The sequence below is a fragment of the Agelaius tricolor genome, unplaced genomic scaffold (assembly GCF_023055355.1).
Source record: "Agelaius tricolor isolate 1412-34295 unplaced genomic scaffold, bAgeTri1.0.p SCAF_38, whole genome shotgun sequence".
Taxonomy (NCBI): domain Eukaryota; kingdom Metazoa; phylum Chordata; class Aves; order Passeriformes; family Icteridae; genus Agelaius; species Agelaius tricolor.
Genome location: NW_027269298.1, coordinates 1,047,642 through 1,068,639, shown reverse-complemented (window position 1 = coordinate 1,068,639; position 20,998 = coordinate 1,047,642). Strand labels below are relative to the sequence as shown.

Here is a 20,998-nt window from a genome sequence, read left to right as displayed (position 1 = left end):
GGAATTCACTCAACCCCCAACCCTTGCTGCTTCAACACTTCAGGCCATGATCTCAATTGTATTTAAAGTCAGAAAACAAACACTGATGAAAAACAAACACTTCCACCAAAGAGCTGCAGTTCAGTTGTAATGCTTCAGTATTAAGATGAGTTCTCCCTCCCACTGTGCTCCCTCCAAAGCAGATTTCCCTAACAGCATATCCTGGATTCCATGTTTCTCCTTCCTAGCTGAACAAATTCAGGCAGAGATGTTGCACACACCGCGTGGAAGACCAAGGACAATGATTTGGTGAAAGGAAGGGCTGCCATGAGCCAGTGGATCTTAAAGACATCATTTCTGGGAAGAAAAAAAGAGAAGAAAGAGCATGACTTAAAAACCAGCAGTAAAAATTTCAGTTTCCAAGGATATTTCTTTAAAACCTATAAGTGTCAAGCAGTTGCTTCCAGGTTGAGGTGACCATCAAAAAGATTCCCCTTAATGCTGCAGTCCAAGTTTCTGCCCCATCCTGAGCAATATTTCAACTTCATGTTCTAAACCCCTGATTTTTACTGCTTGGGATAATTGAAATTATTAACTAATAAGAATATCCTGCATATATATATATATATATATATATATATATATATATATATATATATATATATATATATATATATATATATATATATATGACACTGAACCTACCTGCGTTTCCGAAGTATGTGGATCCATACAGTCCCAGACAGGAAAAAGAAGAGAGCCATGGAAATGTAAAGTTTTGGCAGTGGGATTTCACCTGCTGAGAGGTAGCTTTCAGGATTCTTTTCCGTAACATCTATCTGAATATTAAAGGTGTGTTACGTGTACAGTTGGAAAAAAAATCATTTTGTTGAAGCATTGAGTTAACAATTACATTTTGCAATCAAATTCACTCATTTAACATGAGCTTTTCTGAAGGGGTGACTTATGAGTCTCAAAGAAAAAACCCAAAACCTATTGTTCATCCTTAAGAATCTCAAAACATTTTGCAAGACTATTCCCACCAGAAAAAAATAATCCCCTTGGAAAGCAATGTTTCAGTTATGAAACATAACTCAGAAAGGTAATTTTCCCAAAGAATACTTGTTCTCTCTAACAGACGTCACAATTTGCCCACCTTTGACTCAGAAACAATATCTACAATGGGCTGCCATCCTGTTTTCCCATGACTGAGAAAACAGAAGTATTATTTAGCATTCTATTTATACCCTTAAGTGGCTTAGTCATATGTGCTAGGACTTCAATAAAATCATGCATTAAGTCTAGTTTGAAGCACTGAAGCTGTCGTCCATCTCTAAGTACACCCCAGCAGACCAATCATCCACATTTTGTTCTCTTTCTAATTTCTTCGTTGGGTCAAAGTGACTCACACAGCAATTTATGAAAGCTGGTCTTCTAAACCTGTAACTTCAGAAGCAGCTCTGAAGTAGTCTGAGTCAAGTTAGGGCTTTATCACCTCCATGTTCCCTTGCAATAGCATTTACGCAAACACATAAAAAGCACTTCAGGGATTGACGTGGCTGAGGTACCTCAGTCAGTGAGAGGATTCATACCAGACCAGCTCATTATACACCAGTATCAGCACAGGAAAGGGAAAAAAGGAAAAGCCCAAGCTCTGATAGCAACCAAAACCACATAGGAACAAACCCCTGTACATCAAAAGAGATGAGGCATTTGCTAGAACATATTGCCTTTAGGATGTGTATCTAACACCATAAAAACACATCTTTAATTAGGCCAGAAAAAGCAAAAACACTGAATTCAAATACCAACAATTTACATTGCAGCAACAGCCTTAATATCTGCAATCATGTAAAGAGAAAAGTGACTTTTGAGTGCAGCAAAACACAAGTAGCTGATGCAGCTCCCATCTCATTACAGCATCAGGTCACAACTGTGTAGACTGAACCCAGCCCACTCTCAGCCTTCAGATTTTCAGGCATTTCTGCAAAAACAGTATTTTAATTATTTTTAAAGTAGTCACTTCTTTCAGAAATGCCACTGCAGAGACTGGCACACAACTCTGAATCACTTCCCACCCCATATGTGCACTCATGTGCAGTGTGTGCTTGGTTACAAGCTGGAGCTGGAAGCTGGATGTTGTAGTCTAAGCTAACAAGTTAATTATCCTTTAGAAGCCATACTCACATCAAGACTAAACAGCTGCTGATCATTAGCTGGCCCTTTCTTGCCAACACACTTATGGAAATACAGGCTGTAGAGACCTTCTTGTTTGTCCGAGCTGATGTTAAAATAGAACTGAAAATAAGGAATAGAGAAGTCAGCATTCTTCTCATTCACAACAGGGTTGCCCTGGTAGGAAGTCATCTCTACTGAAGCATGAAAGAAGTCTGTCATTTGAGGTCAGCAGGTTCCCTTCAGCAAACAGACTGTTCAGAGGATAGCAGCACATCTGGAAGTTTCAACAGAACTCCAGATGCAAAATCACTGCATCCATCTAGGATTATGCACTCTGGTAATCCAAGCCTCTTAAGTGTCAGTGCTTAACTCAGTTCAGCACAGAGAAAAGACAACCACAAATATAATATATTTGACATGGCAAAGCATATAATTTTATTATAGCTGCCCTGCAGCTTTTCTGTTCCTCCCCCAACTATGCAAATTGTGATAGCTCTGGAAATGAGATCTGTGTCAGATAACAGAATTTCAAATGTGTTTGTAGTAACCAACCATCACAAGTGAACCAGGGTGTTCAAACAAAGCATTAATCTGGCTTCATATAGAGGATCTTCCCTTGAATCATCAGTCAGGTCACAGCTATTTGTTATCAGCAATCTGCACTACTATCACAGTAAACTTTAATATGCTGAGGCTCATAGACTATGATATTTAGAACAGCATCACAACAAAGCCAAGTTAAAAGCAGCTCTCACAACTTATAAAGAAAGATTTCCATCACTGATGCTTAGCTCAGTAAATTTTCAGGCAAACTCCTGCTATCAGAGAGACATCTATATCCTAGACTTTCACTTTTCCAAAGTAGGACAGTGAAGGAACTGAGTTTAGACACTGGCAGACACCCTACCTCAAATGAAAAAATTCCGTGGACATGGCGTACAGGATGCTCTTGTTCTACCATGCTCTGGGAAAAGGGAAAGAGACCTTTAGATTTTATTTTCTTCTGTAACTAAAACATTTGGCTACATCAACCAGACAATAAAATTTACATTCTGTATATTTATAGTGGAGGCTGAGAGCAATAGCAAATACTCTCCACTTTTCTGCTATGATTCTACTGGAATATCCCCCCAGGGTCTTGGTGAAAGAGAACCCCAGATATTTTCTTACCTGGGAAGATGTTGTACTTCGTTTGGACTTCTTATCTAGAGATAAAAGTATGAATGGTACATTTAGTGTTTGCATTTAGACATCCTCAGAAACCACCACGTTGTCAATACCTTACTCACACCTTCCTACACTTGTCTGCGTGGCAGTTTCCCAGCTAATCATTGACAGAGACACTTCCCCAGCCTCTCCTTACTCTCAGAGGACTCTTCCCACAGCCAGCATTCATTCTGAATGCATCCTCACATGCCAGGATAGGATTCCCTATTCTTACACCTCCTATGAAACTCTACCCTAGAAATCTTTCCAACCCCTCTGGTGAGAATGACCAGAGGCAGGTGACCTAAAGCAAATGCAAGACACAGCTCTGACTTTTTATGTTATGACTGAGTACTGTTAATCTCACTGACAAATCTCAATCTGAGCATTAATACATGGCCTGACAAACATATGGAAATCCTAATTTCCATATGAGGAAGGTAAAAATTCACAGCTTTCCACTAAGCTCCCAGTAAAAATACAAACAAACAAACCACAAAAGCATAGGTGACCTGCCAGGCCAGCATTTCCTCAGAACTTGAGGTGACAGGAGCCTTCAGTAGAGCAGCATGTCAAGTTCACAGTTTGACTCTACTCCTCTAAGAAGCTTTTCAAACATTAGGTCATCTCTTTCGACCAGGAAGCAAAAGTTCAAGACTTGAGCTTTGCTTTTGGCTCCCACACCTCAGTGCACTGTCCACACTTTTTACACCAGAGAAAGCAAAACTACAGCTGTCAGATCCATTCTCTCAGTGCCATCCACCCTTGGTTCTTGACTTGTTACCAACAGCTGTCCAAGCTTTTGAATGGTATCAAAGCTGGTGAATGTGACAGGCCAAGACAGACTCAGACTACTGCTGAGCAGTCTGATCTGAAGTCTAAACTCTGCCAGGAAGGGATAACATGAGCTAATCCCATTGCAGCTGAGATTATAAAATTATTTTGTCTGCTGGTCTGGAAGCCAGACAAAGGCTTGTGACTCCTAGAAAGATTACTGGGACAATTACTCCTCCCTCCCCATAGTTTCTAAGTGATAGGAGTTCAACTCTTTAGACAGACACAGACTCCTACAAATGTTGGCTGGAAAGGACCTCTGAAGACAAATCCAACTTCTGACTCAAAGTACACCTGGTATCAGGCTGCACCATGTTGGCCCTGGTTTTACTTTGTCAAGCATTTAAAACCACAGAATATGGAGATTGGATTGCACAAATGATCTGCTACAATACTGGAATGCCTATTTAGGAAAGATACCTTATTTATTTTACTTACTTTCTGTCTTAACATCCCATCTGAGACATCCAAGACTTAACGAAGAGAAACAGACATTGTGTGCCACTACTAAAAATTGATTGAAATTGTCCTCCTAACCTTTCTTCAACTAGTTGTTGGTGGCCATAAAATTCTCACTTTAACCTTCTTTTTGCCAGACAAAAGACAACCAAGTTGTGAACCCCTCCTCAGAGGCACTGAAGGTCTCCAACACTCATTGTCTCTCTGATGGATCAACAGGAGTGGTGAACACAAATCACAGAGCAGGAGACCCCAGCCCCACAGGCAGCTCTGTGCACAGCTTTACACAGGATGTACATTAAATTCTAGCCCCAGGGGACCCCAGAATGTGACCTCAACTCAGTGCTGGATGCACAGCAATGAGGAATCAGCAGTGAGAGCACACACAGGTCAGGTTTAGCTGGCTTACCTTTTCCACCTGTACTTTCAGTGGTCTTTGGAGCATTTTTATCAGAATTACTGCTCAGTTCAGAAGTTTTTAGCAGCTTGGTATTTAAGGCAGTACCATTTTCCTCAGATACAAATACAATTTTAGGTAACAAAGAAGCAGCTTCTGAAGAGAACCGTACTTTCACACTAAAGAAACAAAGAGGTTTTATTACAAAATGAAAGTAAACCAACATTTTTAAAGAGGCTGTCACAGCCATATACCCAATAAAGGAACATCAACTTGTCTTAACTTGTTTTTTGTACCACAGGCAAGAACCAGATCATGACTCACAGCAGAACTGATCAGTGTGGGAAAAGTCACACTCTACCTCTACATGAAATACAAGAGCAGATGAAGAAAATTAAGTTTCTTCAGCATTGATAAGCAGAATCTCACCAGAAATTATGTCACCACACGTGAGCTCTTGCAAAAGGAAGCAATGCAGACTTGAAGGTACTTCCATAATAAAAGATAATTCAAGACAAACAACAAAATTCCATATTGAGTGCAAAAGTGACTCAAGACATCAAAGCTCATTAAGCTCATTCAGCACAATTAAGGTACTTTGTTTTGGCCTGCTGTCCCTTTACCCCTCCAATACACAGGAAGAATTCTTGGACCATTTTATACTGCAGATGTTTTACTTTTACACTCACCTCCTCTCAAGTGCCATGTAACCCCTTAAAAATAAACAACCTACATGCACAGATGCTTTCCAAGCCCCTAAAAAAAAAATCTCAAGTGTGACATTATCTTCAACTGAAGAAGTAACTTTAAAATGTCTTTTACATTCTTTACTCACACTTCATGTTGGATGTCCAGAAGTAAAATTACAACAGAGACATCTGGCTCTGGAGTCTTCTTCAAGATACAATAATCCACTTCTTCATCCTGGTAACATGAACAAAACACCTCTGAAGTGCCCTCTGGACACGTTCCCCTCCAGACAGAGGTTACCATTCTTAGCCCACAAGTTGTAAATCCATTCTGCCCATGTCTAAAATCCCCCATTTTTTTTTTTATTTCTTCCAGCCATCCCCAGAGTGAGGTAGACTATGAGATGTCCCATTTTAGAAAAGCAAGCTCACATCCCTTACTCTTACCAGGTAAGTGGAGAAACCATCATTCCTTGTTCGATCCAAGCTGAACCCGACCTAGGAGACAATTGAGAAGAATCTGTCAAATTGAAGCCAAATCACCAATGAAAGAGTCAAAAATACTGCTGTCTAAACAAGTTAACCTACATTTAAGGTGGAATTCAGGTATTTTCTCATCACCAAATCAGGCAGAAAAATACATTCAAATGTAACAAACTCATCCATATCCACCAAGAAAAAAAAATCATGATTCAAACCCAAACTAAATCTGAAGTATCTTCAGTCTCTGAACATTTTAACTTATTTCAGTATTATTCCACGTGGTTTTGCTTGACAAAAACATTTAATATTTTTATAATGAAGAAGTGAAACTGTGCAGCAGAGAAAGAACTCAGGTATGTCATCCAATCTCTATTAAAACCCCTAATATAATGTGCTGTATAACATGTAATATTAGAGTTCTGTTAAAAATAAGACTGTCACTGTTCTGGAAACCTACTGACACAATGATCACAAGCTGAATTGCAATGCAACATGACACAGTGTGACAAAACTCAGAGGACTGTTAGGAAATTGATGTTCAATGTAAAGTTATAGATGTGTGCATTGAGTTCAGCAGAGATCCAACAAGTTAGAGGTTCATCCTTACAGCAGAATGGAGAGTGCTCAGGGATAAATCTCAATACACAGATCCTCATCATTGGCTCATGCTGGGAAGCAAAGCCAACAGCATCAAGAGTTTGGATTTGACACCTCAGACAAGTGGAGGGCAATTTCCCGGGAGGAACTCACTGATAAACTGTCCATCTCATCAGGGCTTGGTTCTGGATTCAGGGAAAGGTTGCTGACATTCACACTCATGAAACCATCCTTGAAGAAACCAAAGGTATTCAGGTGCACTTTCTGCCTCACATCGTCCTGTTAGAGAGGAAAGCAAGTTTACAAACACATGCAGAGTCATCTGCTGCAGCAAGGGGAAGCAGGGTGAGTGATTGACACTTGAATATTCATGCAAAAGATCTAATTATGCAAACAGCAAATTTCTTTAGGATACCTTCAGATGTAACCAACTATTTCACTGGAATGGACCAACTTTTCCAATAACCTGAACAGCAAGAACTTTAAACAGACATGTTTCTGCTGGCTGGCTATGCTACTGGGAAAATGCAAGCAAAATTCTGGGAGAATTTAAACATCTGGCATCACTGATTAATCAGCATACAGCAAAATCCCCCAAAGTGACAGCAGATACATCAAGACAGCTATTGTTCCAATTGAGGCTGCTGTCATTGCCACAGACTGAAGAGGAAATAGACTTTGGGGATCTTGCCTAACCGAGAGCTGGGGTTTGGCCAAGTGTTTAGCAAGTGCATTGTCACCACCCCAGATCATCTCTGTTAGGCAGGGTCAGTGTTTGGACAGGCAGACATTAATACACTGGAAAACCATGTGTGAAAATAAAGTTTTATATATAGTCCTACACCTCCAAATGATTTTTGGCATAAAATAAATAAAAAATAAAAACAGAATAAATACCAAACCCAGAATTATTTGGGTTAGTTTCTCTAGCAGGAAAAAACGAATCCCTTCCTCTGCTCCCAGTTTAGCTGCAGAATAATTCCCTCCCTCTCAGTCTGACAAGGAAACCATAGCAATTGATCTCTCTTCATGCCCTGCTCAGCTTATAAAGGTTCAAGTACAGTGAGCTTTAATTCTTTTTTAAAATAAGGAGGCCACGAAGGACCTCATATGAAAGGTAGCTGACGTCACACACAGCTGCCACATCAGATGACAAAAGGTCACATCCAACGTCTGCAGCTGGTCCCTCAAACCTACTAGGTCATTAATTGGAAGAAAAGCAGAAGCAAGACAACAGAAATCAAAAAGCAAATTTAAAATGGAATCTAAAACATTTGAAATCAAAAAGCAAATTTAAAATGGAATCTAAAACATTTGAAATCAAAAAGCAAATTTAAAATGGAATCTAAAACATTTCACAAGTTGGCAATAAAAAAAAATAAAAAATGTTTCTTCCTCCTGCTTCTTCTAGGAAAAGATAATCAGATTGCAGAATTCTCTAAAAAGATAAGTGAGCTGCTAAAGGCACACTGTTCTGGAGACAGTTCTGGAAGACTGAGCTATGAGCTGTACAAGTACAAAACGTTCTTTCCCTCCCTCTAGCCCAGTATTGATTTTGACGCCTCTGCACAAAACGTTCCTGACTGGTAAACATCCCTCACTGTAACAGCAGGACACTCATCCTGACACAGCTCACATGGAATCCAGCTGTAATTAGATCACCCTAATAGAATCAAGGTGACCTGGCAAATAACCAGATGGTTCCCTTGATTCTCAGAAAAGGAAAGAAAAGTTAAGTGCCCCAGGGCTTGCAGCAGATGCTGTGTTTAACAGAGTTTTGGAGCTCTGCTGTCTGTGGGTTCTGGGTCATGGAACATGCTGGAAACAGGAGCCCCCCTGGTTCCTCTAACACTGCACTCCATGAAACCTCCCAGCCAGAACAGAAAATTCATCCTGGCTCTTTACAGGGCACATCAGATGTATTTAATCCCAAATGGACAGAGGAGAATTTGGGTGACTCTGAGGGGGACACGGTGCCATCCAGACACAAGGGTTTGAACCTCGTAAATGTGCCCAGAGGCAGCTGCTCAATTCAGAGCATTGCAAGAGCTCCTCAGCTCAGCTGAAGTGATTTACTCTGCTAATTTACTGATATGCTCCCCACCTCAGCAGATAATTAATATACAACACACACCACTTTCCTCCCTGGCTTTATCTCAGCTTTGAGTGCTTAGAGTTTACAGATTTAGTTCACAAATCCTTCAGCTTTACATGATCCCCCCCCCACACACACAGTCACCAGTTGCCACCAAGCAACAGCAAGAGCATCTATTGCTCCACATATTGACAGCCTAAAGACATTGGCTTACTAATGGGGTTGAAAGAACCCAGCTTTTATTTATAATCACTTAACTACTGACTTCAGAAATATTTAAGTTTACAACAAAGGTGTGAAGCCATACAAGTGAATGCTTCAGCATCCAAGTTGTTAATACACACATTCATTTAATTGACATAGGATGCATTTAAAATTAAGCCTGCCCTACCAAGAAGAGATGATCTGGGACTCATCACTAACAGCTTACAGTCAAACCAATACCCAAAGTTCTCAATCTTGTTTCCATAAAAATCCTCCCCAGTTCTTCCACTCCTGTAGGACAAGAAGTGATCCTGCAGTATTTGAATAAGGTTATAGGGAAGTGGAATCCACGATTCTGTGGCTCAGAATGTGCAGAAAAATATTCTCTACCATTTTTACCCTAAACCTAATTGGGATCCCACTGTCAGTGCAGTGAAAGTTCCACTAGTGACCGGTGACCCTTACCTGGAAAGAATCTTATTATTGGTGTGAGACTAACAGGAAGGCTTATAATTTGCATAAGACTGAGTGAATTATTGTGAAAGGTATTTTCAGCCTGAGCTACTGAAGTCTGAAACCTATCAACATTAAAAAGCCACAGGTATTTACAAGCAACCATTGAAAACCAGCATCTTCTCTATAATTCCACGTTTGACAAAGGCTTTGTTTTTGGTCAAGAGAAACATTTGAACTGCAGCTACTTCTGGAATCCTCTGGAAATTGTTTCTGTTGGTCTTCTAAAACTTCCAATTTTTGTAGGTTTTTTTTGGTTTTTTTTTTTTTTTTTTTTTTTTTTTTTTTTTTTTTTTTTTTTTGTAGGAGGTAGGTTTTGTTAGTTGAGGCGTTCTGGTTTTTTTTAATATATCTCATTAAACTAATGAAGCTGATAATTGCTACTAAGGAGGAGCTTCTCTGGCAAGGTCAGTCTAATGGCAAAATTCAAGCAAATCATTTCTCTACTGCAAAAAAAAAAACTATTTTGTACCCTTTTATAAAGATAAAAATGTTATTTTTAGAACTGGAAACTGCTAAGACTGTGGCTTGTTTTTCTGACAACAAAATGGCTTCACATTGGCACAGTAATTACAAAGATACAAGAACGAAGCTATTCTGAATTAAGGAATAACAGCTTGTTTGAGGAAATTTAATATCAAACACTCCCACAAAAGTGTGGCCTTTAGCTTGGCTCAGTGTCAATGCACACTTGCAAGCAAAGCAGGGGCCACTGGCAAGAACAGCAGACTGGAGCTTTCATTGTGAAAGGACTCAGTTGTTGGAGCCTGGTGTTTACATAAAGACTGTAAAGCAGGGGATGAAGGAGGAAGGGAGAGACTGCCCTAACAATAAAGCTTAACGGCTCTAACAATGAAGCTGTTTATAAAGCAGGTGGGCAGAGGCATTCACTCACTGCTACTTCTCACAGCAAGTTCGTGCTGCAACTTGCACAAAACACCTGCAAAACCAAACCCACACCCCACTCTGAGAGGAAAAAAACCAAACAGGATTCAGTAATTGATCCAGGCAGTCCCCAATAGGGACTAAAGGTCACAAACATTTGCTTGAGGCAAGCTAGGAAGTTTTCTACTAAAAGTTAGAGAATCACCCCAAGAGAAATCCTTCAGTGCTCAACTGTTTGTCACAAATTCCTCAAAACGATGTAACCAGCACAAGCCTCCTCACTGACTGCTGCAGGAAAAACTTTACTTCTCCTGCAGTACAACAATATTCATGTGGTTGCACTTTAAACAACTACATAGTCTGGAGAATTTCCCAAAGTAAGACATGAACACCTCCAGCAAGCATTGTATCCTAAAGGATGCAAAGTCCTGGATTCTCCCTAAACTGCTACAACAGCACAGCAATGCAGGACCCATCATTTACCACTTTAGTATCCCTTCCAATATTTCCACTGACGGAATATTGCATGCTGTTGACAACCAAAACAAAACTGAAATGCTGAAGATTGACAGATCTTTCCATGAGCTCTTCAGAATGTGGCATCACCCCAGTGCAGAGCCCCTCTGCCCCACAGCCCCTCTGTCCCCCTGCAAGCTCAGGCACAGCACAACAGGCAGAGCACACCTTCACCCTGACCTCCAGCATTCCCCATCAACAACACTGAACAACGAGCTCTTCTCAAATATAGGCATAGCCTAACAACATCACTCCTTCACAGCACACCCTGCAGTCCGTGGAAACAAAACAAAGCTGCCAGCATCAGTTTCCTCAGCCTCTATCAATGGCTTGGTTAGGGCACAACAGCTGCAGCCAAACACGCTTCGGAGCGACCAGGACACTGCAGAAACGGAAACTCAACCAAAATCACTTTCAGAAACCTCTCCCTCAGCCCACGTTCGGCACTCTCTTATCACATGGCTTTTACCAGAACGCGAAGCAGCTGCACCCTCACACTGCTCCAGTTCGGGGCCCCTCACGCTTTGCCCGCGACTCAAACAGGCGGCCAGAAAAAGCGGGACGGGACTTGGGGGACGCGGGCAAAGGGAACGGGAGCATAACGGCAAAAGCAGAACAAGGCGGGCGTCGGGCGGGCCTCGGCGCAGGGAGGGAGCTCAGAGAGAAGCGAAAAGAAAGAAGGTTCGGGGCACGCAGCAAAACGGAGAGAGAGACGTGGGGAGACCAATCCCGGCCCGCGGGAGCTGCGCGGGGCCGGGCCGGCCTCACCGCTCCCCTCAGGGCACCCGGGGGCCGAGCCAGCGGGGCCGGGGGCGGCGCAGACCTTACTTTGAGGGTGAGGTGATGGACGCGGGCGCGGGCCGGGCCCGCGCGGAGCAGCAGCAGCAGCAGCCCCAGCACGGCCCCAGCGCCGCGGGCCGCCATCTTTGTTCCAGCGTCAGCGTCCCCCGCGCGCCACTTCCGGGTCAGGCGAGTCACGTGTCGGGCGGGGCGCGTCACGTGACCGCGGTGGGCGGGGCCGGGTCCTGTCAGGGAGTCATGGAGGGGTTGGGGATGGGGGGGGAAGCTGAGGGTTCGCACAGTGCCACCCTCTGCCCGGGCAGGGACACCTCCCGCTGTATCAGGGGGCTCCTAAACCCGTCCAACCCGTCCCGGAACGCTTCCCGGGGAGCAGCCTCGCCTTCCCTAAGCGACCTGTGCCAAAGTCTCACCGCCCTCCCAGGGAAGAATTTCCTCCTGATATTCAGCCTGAATTTTCCCTTTTTCGGTTTGAACCCACTCCCGTTTGCCCTGTCACTACAGTTCTGCCAAGAGTCCGTCTCCGGCTTCTGTAGCCCCTTGAGATCCTGCCAGGCGCTGTGAGGTCTCCCCACAGCCTTCTCCAGGCTGAGCACCCCCATCTCCCTCTGCCTTTCCCCATGGGGAAGGCGCTTCCCGCCCTTTTCTCTCCCCCTGAGAACCTGCTGGGCTTCCCCTGCCCACAGGCTGCTCCCCACGGTGCCCCCGAGGCTGGATCAGCCCCTCAGTGAGGACCATGGCAGCCCCCAGGCTCTGGGCTGGTCCCTCCCCAGCCCTGGGACCCCCTTGGTACAGGGGTCCCCCCTGGGTGTGGGGTCCCCCCATGGCCATGGGGCTCAGAGGGGGACAGTGGCCAAAAAGAACCCCCTGAGCCTCCCTCAGATCAGCCTCTGTGGGGTAGCACCAAAAGAAAACCCCAAAAAAGAGTGAAGCTCTTCCTACCTCAGCCCTGCAGCATCGTCCACAGGGAGATGTGGGATGGTTGTTTACAGGGAGGGCTGAAGTGGTTGTTACCAGCTCAGACGTGGATCTACCAGTAAGTTCCAGCTTCTTCCTGGGAGCTATGGCAACAGCAGACGTCTGAACATCAGGTAGTCCAAACAACAGGAAAATTGCCTTTCTATTTAAAGCCAGGGTTAAAGTATTGATTTTGAATATGGCCAGAAAAATACGTGACAAACAAAGAGATTTCTGCTGCTTTACAGGATTAGTTTTGCACCTATTTAAAATATTTTGCACCTATTTAAACTAGTAGATTTGGTCACATTTACAAATAAAACAAAAAGAAGATTGGGCCTCGTTTCCATGACTTGTTGCTCAAAATGAAAATAACAGAAGAAGCAAAGTGAACATGAATAGGGGCAATTAAAATGGCTTTTTGGTTGGCACATTGCTAAAGAAAAAAAAAAATTGGAAGACTATGCAATGGGAAGCCATCCATGTCAATAAATCTAATTTTTCAATGAGGAGCCTTGTACTTTCAGCTCCTAAAACTCAGATATTCTGATTTTCCCTTTCAGTGTGTGGAGTAGCAGCTGTACAAGTTCTGTTGTCTAGAGAGAGATAAAGAACTGGACTGGACCGGACCAGGCAAAGTGAGGGTGAAGAGAGAGATAAAAATCAATGGCCTTGACTTTTATTTTATCAAGATTTTGTAGTATGTCCCATCTTTATTTAAAGAGATGATTCAGATGTTCCTGTACGTTTTTTCTCACAATTTCATTTCCTCCTTGTATATTCTTAGGTGAAAAAACAAACAGAGAAATCTCACTGAGAGCCAAAGAAACCTGGACTGGTACCAAGAAATATCTGGAAGCATGAAAAAAAATCTGTTTTTCTAGTAATGTTCTTTCTCTGGGCAGTACCTATGTGTGCCACTAGATGTCCTAGCAGCATCAGCCCTTGCACCGCACGGAGCTGCAAAACAACTTGGAAAAAACCCACGAACCTGCAAACAGCGGATGATTTATTCCAGGAAACTCCGGTTAGAGATTTTCTTGGAATTTGGCGGGGGTGGGGGAGTTGTTTTTTTTGTTTTTCGCTTTTTGGGTTTTTTTTTCGGTTTTTTGATTATTTTTTTTTTAAGATTGTAATTATTATATTTCCTGTGTACTGACCACCTCGGAAATCTGGGGAGTTTTGTCTCCTGAGAAACAGCTGCAGCCGATAACAAATATCAGGGGCACTTTGTGCCGATAACAAATATCAGGGGCACTTTGACTGCTTGAGGGGTCAAAAAATTCCCCTATAATTCTGAGATTTGGTTCACCTGCAGAGTGTTTTTTAGTCTGACAATGCTTCCTTTAGAAGCTTTCTTCAGAACCACAATCATCCTTAGCCTGAGGATGATTACTAACAATCAGGGATTTTTATGCAACAGAATGGAAATTTTCTGAAGATCTTTTTTTTTTCAATATTTCTTCACCAACTATTAGGATATTGTGGTACCTGTAAGTTCCCCAATTACCTATACAAAATGAACAAAAAAGAGAATTTATAACATGTTTATTTTCTTTGGCTATGCATTTTTCTAAGAATTTGTATGTTAAAAGATGTCTGTATTTAAATTTACATCTCTATCAAGATACAAAGCAGCTTCTGACTGTCATTAATAATCTGTAACAATAATTTTCATTGTGATGTTGATTTGTTTCATTGTAGCTGCGACACAAGATCCCTTTGCTGTTTCAATATATGCAGTTATTCTTAGCCTGGATTTTTTTAATTCCTTAATTGTAATTAAGCATATAATTAGAACTCATCACAGAATGTTTGGGGGTTTTTTAAGTGTATCGTGGAGAATTGTTGACGTTGGATGGAAGGTATCAGCAGTGTCAGAAAATCATGATGGAGGAACAGCCTGCAGGCACAGCTCAGCACAGAATGAGCCAGATTGCCATTTCATGGCAAATTTATATTTTGTGAGCCAGAGTACAGGTGTGGAGAGGGGAGGTGAGCAAGATAACACAGACCAGGGCAGGAGCCACTCAGGATCCCACAGTCCCTGGGGAAAGAGAGGAGACCCAGGGGTCAGGGCTGGAGGCAGCCAAAATCCAGGTGATCTGCTGGATTCATAGCAATGAGCCAGGGGCAAGGCTGAGCTGGGAAGTCCATCTGCAGTTTGGGTGATGGGAACCAGGGTCAGTCATGGTCTGATGATGGCTGGACAGGTCCACAGGGACAGGGCGGTCTAAGGTGAGGTCAGAAGTGAGCCAGGCTCCATAGCAACGGGATCTACAGCCAGGCACAGCCTGAGCCGGAACTGGGACCGCCTAAAACAGGGGCCAAAACAACTGGGCTTTCAGGCCAGAGCTTAAATGCAGCCCCTGGATCCAGGGCAGAGGGTGTGGGCAGAGGCCCCAGGTGAGGCTGGCCAGGGCCATTAGGGTTTATCAGGTGTTTATCTGGTTTTGATCAGGCCCCTCTGGGCTCTGCTGGGGCATTAAAGAGCACCGCGGTCCCCTGTTGTGTCTGAGTGATCTGAGTGGTGTTGTAACAGCAGAGAGGAAACAGCTGTGATGATGATGATGGCCTCTAGGAAAGGAGTGTCCCCTTCCTTTCCTGGTGCTGTTTCGGTCCCAGTGTACGAGAGGTTCCCGGCGACATCCATGTTCCTTATCTTGGACATGGATAATTCGGGTAGAATTGTAAAATCAAAGGGAAGCAGCTGTAAGGGTGGTAACTCTGGGGGGAAAGGTACATCCTCTTCCTGCTGTGTCCTGGAAGCTGGACGTGCTTGTCCGTGCTCTGAGAGTTGTGATTTTTCTTGCTTTGCATAAGTAAACAAACACAGAGTAAAAAGGTTTCGATTGAACTGCAGTTTAGGGATTTATTGTATCTACTTTACATGGTTTCTCAATCGTTTAGCAGTCAATCTGGCTGTTTTCAAGGGGGATTGGGGTTTCCTAAACAAAGTCCCGGCTTTCTAAAAATGGAATTGCTTCTAGCTGGGTTTTGGAGCTGAATCTGGGAGTGTTCTGAATCATAACAACAGGGGAGATAAACAGAGAATTTACAGGAATAGGCCCATATCTGGATAACAGATCTGCATGGTCTTGTTCTCAGCCTGGCTGAGGGAAAATTTCTATCCAGCTTCTGTTGCTCAGATATGAATTGAGCTAACTCAGTGGAGAAGTGCTAGATAATCTAACTTTTAAGTGTAATTTTGAGTTATTTTTTGGGACTGGAACCCACTGGGCTTTCCAGCATCGACTTTGGCATAAAGGGCTCTTAATGCTCCTGTCATTGCTAATTACATTATTAATTAGGGACCAGCCAAGCTGCAGGCCCTTTTGTTTTGGGTACTGCACAACTGAAAGTAATAATGTAAGTGGCAGTCCCTGCCTTGGAGAGTCTCAGGCTAAACAATAAAAGCAGTCAAAAACTGGGGAAAATCCTGTTCTTGACACATCTGGAACTAACTTTTTTTAGTTTTTGACTTGAGCCTCTGTCCACAGAAATTTTGACAACTAGTAATAGCTTTTGGCATGGTTTATTCTAATGTACCATCAAAATACAAAACTTGTATTTCTGGCCTTTATCTCCCTGGAACCGGTGGAGCATTTCTATCTCCCAGTGTGGACAGGTTTCCCTGCCCATGCTGGTGTAACAGGTTTGCCCTGTTCCCCTCCCAGCTCTTTGTGCAAAAGGAAATTCCACACAAACTTAGCTCGGATGATACCAGTGCTGCTTTCTGCTTCTGTACATTCTTTTTCTGCAAGTATTTATAGGTTAAGCTCTGAAAAAGTGGTGATGGAAGAGTGCTGTCTGGTTTTGCAATGTGCAAAATGGTGGATGTAGGGCTAAAGATGGTGTCTGGGAGCCTGTGGAAGTACAGCCCTTGGAAGACTGTGGTTGTGCTTCAGGCAGCAGGGCAGGCTTGGATATTCAAATATGTTGGCAGTAGAAGGAAGAACTATTCTAAAATGAGCTGAACAGGGTGTCTCTTAGTTGTTATGAAGCCAGCCCTTTAAAGTAATAACTTTTAATGATGAACAAAAGCACTGCCTGTTGTGTCTCTTCAAAGACAGCTGTGTGAGGAGCTGCACTCTCCTCTCATGTTCAAATCAATGGAACTCGGATAAAAATAAATGCAATTCTGTTATTAACATTTGTCTTCATTGTTGTTCAGAATGTTGGAATTGCTTAATGTATTTTTCTTCCTCGTGTAGGGTACAGCCAAGCATCAGTGGAAGAAGTGCATTAATGTAGGGGAGATAATGCTTCTTGTAGCAGCTGGTCAGTTTTTATCTTCTCACATCAAAAGCATCCCCACCCTTTATGAGCAGAAGCCTTTTACCTCAGGTGAATTAATATGCTTCCCTTTTTTATCCCCCCCCCCCCCCATGAAAATCTCTCATGAATAGATACAGCAATAAATATATTGGTTTACAGCTCTTTTTACATTTGTTGTAGCTGAAAAGCAGAAATGCAAAATGAGATTAAGTGACACAGCTCAAATAAATGACAGAGGATCGCAAACCAAATATTTTTCTGGCAAGAAAATGAGACATTTTTTGCAAGGCCTGTGTAATTGCTACAATAACCCACATTTATGCAAAGGCAGATAATTTGGTTATTTTCCTGCTTGCTTGCTGAGCATTTTGGTGACAGATGGTGGATTTAATATTCTTGGATTTGGGTTATTTTGGGGGTGAGGGATGTATATACTGCTTAGCTGAGTTAGAAGTCAGCCCTTGCAGTGAGTTCACAGAATTAATTCAGTTGGAAAAGACCTGTGAGGTCATTGAGTCCAACCTGTGACCAATCCCCACCCTGTCAGCCAGACCATGGCATTGAGTGCCACACCCAGTTTTTTCTTGAACACCTCCAGGGATGGTGACTCCACCACCTCCCTGAGCAGCCCATGACAATATTTAATCACCCTTTCTATGAAGAAATTCCTCCTGATGTCCACATATGAGCCAGCTTCAAGGGTTCTGAGTTCTAAGGCTGTGGGTTTTCTTCCTTTCTAGGGCCCTTTCCTCCTTTACAAATGACCAAAACTGGAACATTTGCTTCAAAACCAGCCTCACCTGGCTCGGGTAAGATGCAGAGAAGGGCACCTGAAGGTGGGTGGGGCTGGAATCACCACCTGTGTACTTGGAACAGGTGAGGCACCTCAAATACTGCATTCAGTTTTGGGTCCCTCACTTGAAAAAGGACATTGAGGTCCTGGAGTGTATCCAACAAACAGACTTCTAAAACTTGTGTAAGTTTTAGAAAGCACAGAATGTTACCATAGTTAGGGTTGGAAGGAACCTCTAAAGGTCATCCGGTCCAACCCCCTGCAGTAAGAAGGAACCTCTCCAACCATATCAAATTGCTCACAGCCTGTCCAACCTGGCTTTGAACGTTTCCAGGGATGGAGCATCCACCACTTCTCTGGGCAACCTGTGCCAGTGCTGGTGATTCTGGGAGCAGGCTGGGGAGATCCTCCTCCCTGGGTGTGACAGCCATTCCTTAGCGACCCCTTCTTTCAATTTACCCTGCTCCTCCACTGATGCCATTCCCCAGTGACCCCCGTTCTTCATTGATCCCCGCTGGCCCATTGATGCCTGTTCCCCATTGACCCCCTGCTCCTCCACTGACCCTGTTCCCCAGCCACCGCTGCTCCCCATTGATCCCCGCTCCCCAGCGATCCCCTCTCCTGCACTGCCGTCGTTCTCCGCTGATCCCCGTTCCCCGCTGACCCCCTTTTCCCCGCTGATCCCCTTCCCCACTAATCCCCCTTTTCCCCGCTGATCCCCTTCCCCACTAATCCCCCTTTTCCCTGCGCATCCCCTTTCCTTCGGGCCCCGTTCCCCACTGATTCTGCTTTTCCCCGCTCCCCACGGATCCCTCTTTTCCCCATGGTCCCGGTCCCCGCTGTTCCCCGTTTATCACCACTGATCCCTCTTTTCCCTGCCGATCCCCTTTCCCCGTTGATTCCCGTTCCCCATTGACCCCTTTTCCCCGTTGATCCCCACTGATCCCCGTTTTCTCCGCCAATCCCCTTTTCCCCGTTGATCCCCCTTTTCCCCTCCGATCCCCATTGCCCTTCGATCCCCTTTCCCTGCTGATCCCATTTTCCCACAGATCCCTCTTTTCCCCGCTGATCCCCGTTCCCGTTCGATCCCCTTTCCCTACTGATCCCACTTTTCCCCACTGATCCCCGTTTCCCCCCCCCCGATCCCCTTTCCCCACTGATCCCCTTTTCCCCTCCGATCCCCTTTCCCTACAGCCCCGCTCTCCTCGCGGCCGGGCCGCGCATGCGCTCTGCCGGCATGGCCGCCCCCCTCGCACCGGCGGCGGCGGCTCCGCGCCTGCGCAGCCCGGAGCTGTCAGTCGCCCCCCCCGCCCCGCGCCGCCCGGGCCATTTTGCGGCGCGATGAGGCGGGAGTGGCGGTGAGCAGCGCCCGTCCCGCCCGCTCCGCTCGCACCGCCGGGCACAGCCCTCCCGAGGGCGAGCAGGCACAGCCAGGGCACAGCGACACCGCCAGCGCCCCCCGTCCGCCCCTCAGCGCCGGCGGAGCCATGAGCTGGGGCACGGAGCTGTGGGTGAGTGCGGGCGCGGGGGGAGCGGGGCTGCGGGAGCCGCACCGGGGCATAACGGTCCGTGCCCGGGGCCGGCCAGGGGAGCCGGGTGCGCTCCGCGCCGCCGCCTCGGCGCAGCTCAGCCCGGGGGTCCCCCACGCTCCGGAAAGTTTCATGTGCAGCCTCTGCATGGAAATCCCAGCGGAGGTTCAGGAGTTTGATTTAATTTTGCCGAAGGAATTAATTTTTTTTTTTAAAAAAGCTCCGTAGCACGAGAACAGCGGCGGCGGCTGGGGAGCGGAGGGAGGCTCGCAGCGGAGCGTGGGGTGGGTTTTGTGTGTGGCTGCTGCGGGAGGCTCCGAGGTGGATCTATGGACAGGGGGTCCGGTTTCAGGAGAGGGAGCTGCAGGGAAGAAAAGCCAGATGATAAAATTTCCTGTCGCTGCTGTTAAGGGGCTTCTCTCCACGCTGGATCTGAAGGACGGAGATTTTTACGAGGAGAGTTTTGTGTTGTGTGTAAATAAAGCAGGTTTTAATGGTGCAGAGGGTTTCAATGTCTAAAGCTCCTCGATGCTTTTGAGGAGAGCCTGGAAAGTATAAATGCATTTGGTTTACGGTGGAACGTTAATGGAAAATATTGGGCTGTTAAAAGGAAAGAGAAGTGGGCAATAGCGATGTGAAACGGTCCCTTGCTAATGAGAAGAAATAAGGGAAGGCAGATGAAAGAGGTCTGGGAAGGCAGAAGAGCTGTTCCACATATTCAATCACAAAGAGGACATGGTGCAGCCATGTTTGATGGTGGAGCATGGAGCAAACCTGCTGGGTCTGGGAGGGCTGGTACCCGCGGACAGGAGCTGTGGAGCGGCTCTTCCCCGAGTGGTGGGACAAGGAACATCTTGGGACAGATCTGTGCTCGGGAGAAGGGGGCGGAGGGAGATGGAAAGGGTGTTTTGAATGAAGAAGTCAAGAATAAGTGGCAGAGGGTCATCTGGATTGTAAAGCACTGCAGGATTCTCTCCTGTAGTCATGTGCTTGTAGCTGGTAACCGGCGTGAGTTGAGATGAAAACACATCTGAGCTTTTGAGCCGCCTCTTATAGAAATGGTTATTTTAGATGTGCTAATTGCTGTCCTTTCTGGGTGCGTTCCTGGCCCGCTCTGGCAGGCAGCTCAGCATCCCCTTTTGCTGTGACATTGGAGTCATGTTTTAGCCAGATCTGGTTAGACCTATGCAGTAAATTAGGGAGCAATTGCTGACTGGGAGAGGTTATTTTGGTGTGGTTTTATATGCCATAGAAAGAGAGGTGATAAATGCTGGTGAAATAGTGTAGTGATGCTACATTGATTCATCATATATATTCAGTATATAAACAGCTCTGCTGCATGGGAATGTTTCTGGGAGAACCTGCAGTTGCCTCCTTTTTCTGCATCTTGGATGCTTTGGGAGGAGACTGAAGAGTTAGCGTGGAATTAAAGTAAAAGGCATCATAATTTGACGATTTTTACACTGTAAAATAAACTCTGAATTCTCAAAAAATGAACTTTTCTTTTTTTTTTTACTCCTAAAACTGCAAGCAATACTGAGGTGTTCCTGACCCAGGATGGTAGTAGAGAGTAGTGCCTATAAATAGTTCTTCTTTTATGTAATATTT

The 20,998-nt window shown here is 44.7% G+C and overlaps 2 protein-coding genes and 1 long non-coding RNA gene across 39 annotated transcripts in view; 2 read left to right on the top strand and 1 right to left on the bottom strand.

Moving 5' to 3' along the window:
• GPR107 (G protein-coupled receptor 107) overlaps positions 1-12,906 on the bottom strand; it is a 45,382-nt gene extending 32,476 nt beyond the window's left edge. For 5 of the 7 annotated variants that reach the window (XM_071454000.1, XM_071454001.1, XM_071454003.1 and 2 more), the window contains exons 1-11: positions 12,776-12,862; positions 11,864-12,060; positions 6,976-7,101; positions 6,190-6,240; positions 5,889-5,977; positions 5,066-5,232; positions 3,328-3,362; positions 3,065-3,121; positions 2,167-2,277; positions 685-818; positions 261-336 (exon numbers count right to left, since the gene is read on the bottom strand). In XM_071454000.1, coding sequence (XP_071310101.1) covers positions 261-336; positions 685-818; positions 2,167-2,277; positions 3,065-3,121; positions 3,328-3,362; positions 5,066-5,232; positions 5,889-5,977; positions 6,190-6,240; positions 6,976-7,101; positions 11,864-11,959 — 942 coding nt within the window. In that variant the 5' untranslated portion in view covers positions 11,960-12,060; positions 12,776-12,862. Of the gene's footprint in view, positions 1-260; positions 337-684; positions 819-2,166; positions 2,278-3,064; positions 3,122-3,327; positions 3,363-5,065; positions 5,233-5,888; positions 5,978-6,189; positions 6,241-6,975; positions 7,102-11,858; positions 12,061-12,775 lie in introns of those variants that run through there. The other 2 variants (XM_071454005.1, XM_071454006.1) reach the window with 2 other exon arrangements.
• LOC139603304 (uncharacterized) lies at positions 12,787-18,972 on the top strand. 2 transcript variants are annotated; one of them, XR_011683645.1, is made up of 4 exons: positions 12,787-12,924; positions 13,578-13,817; positions 17,005-17,137; positions 17,809-18,972. It is a non-coding gene; the product is annotated as an uncharacterized lncRNA (long non-coding RNA). The 2 variants fall into 2 exon arrangements; XR_011683644.1 differs by lacking the exons at positions 17,005-17,137; positions 17,809-18,972 and having other exon boundaries at positions 13,578-16,941.
• Positions 18,973-19,132: 160 nt separating this feature from the next.
• FNBP1 (formin binding protein 1) overlaps positions 19,133-20,998 on the top strand; it is a 93,236-nt gene continuing 91,370 nt past the window's right edge. For all 30 annotated transcript variants that reach the window (XM_071454336.1, XM_071454364.1, XM_071454361.1 and 27 more), the window contains exon 1: positions 19,133-19,372. In XM_071454336.1, coding sequence (XP_071310437.1) covers positions 19,349-19,372 — 24 coding nt within the window. In that variant the 5' untranslated portion in view covers positions 19,133-19,348. The remainder of the gene's footprint in view (positions 19,373-20,998) is intronic.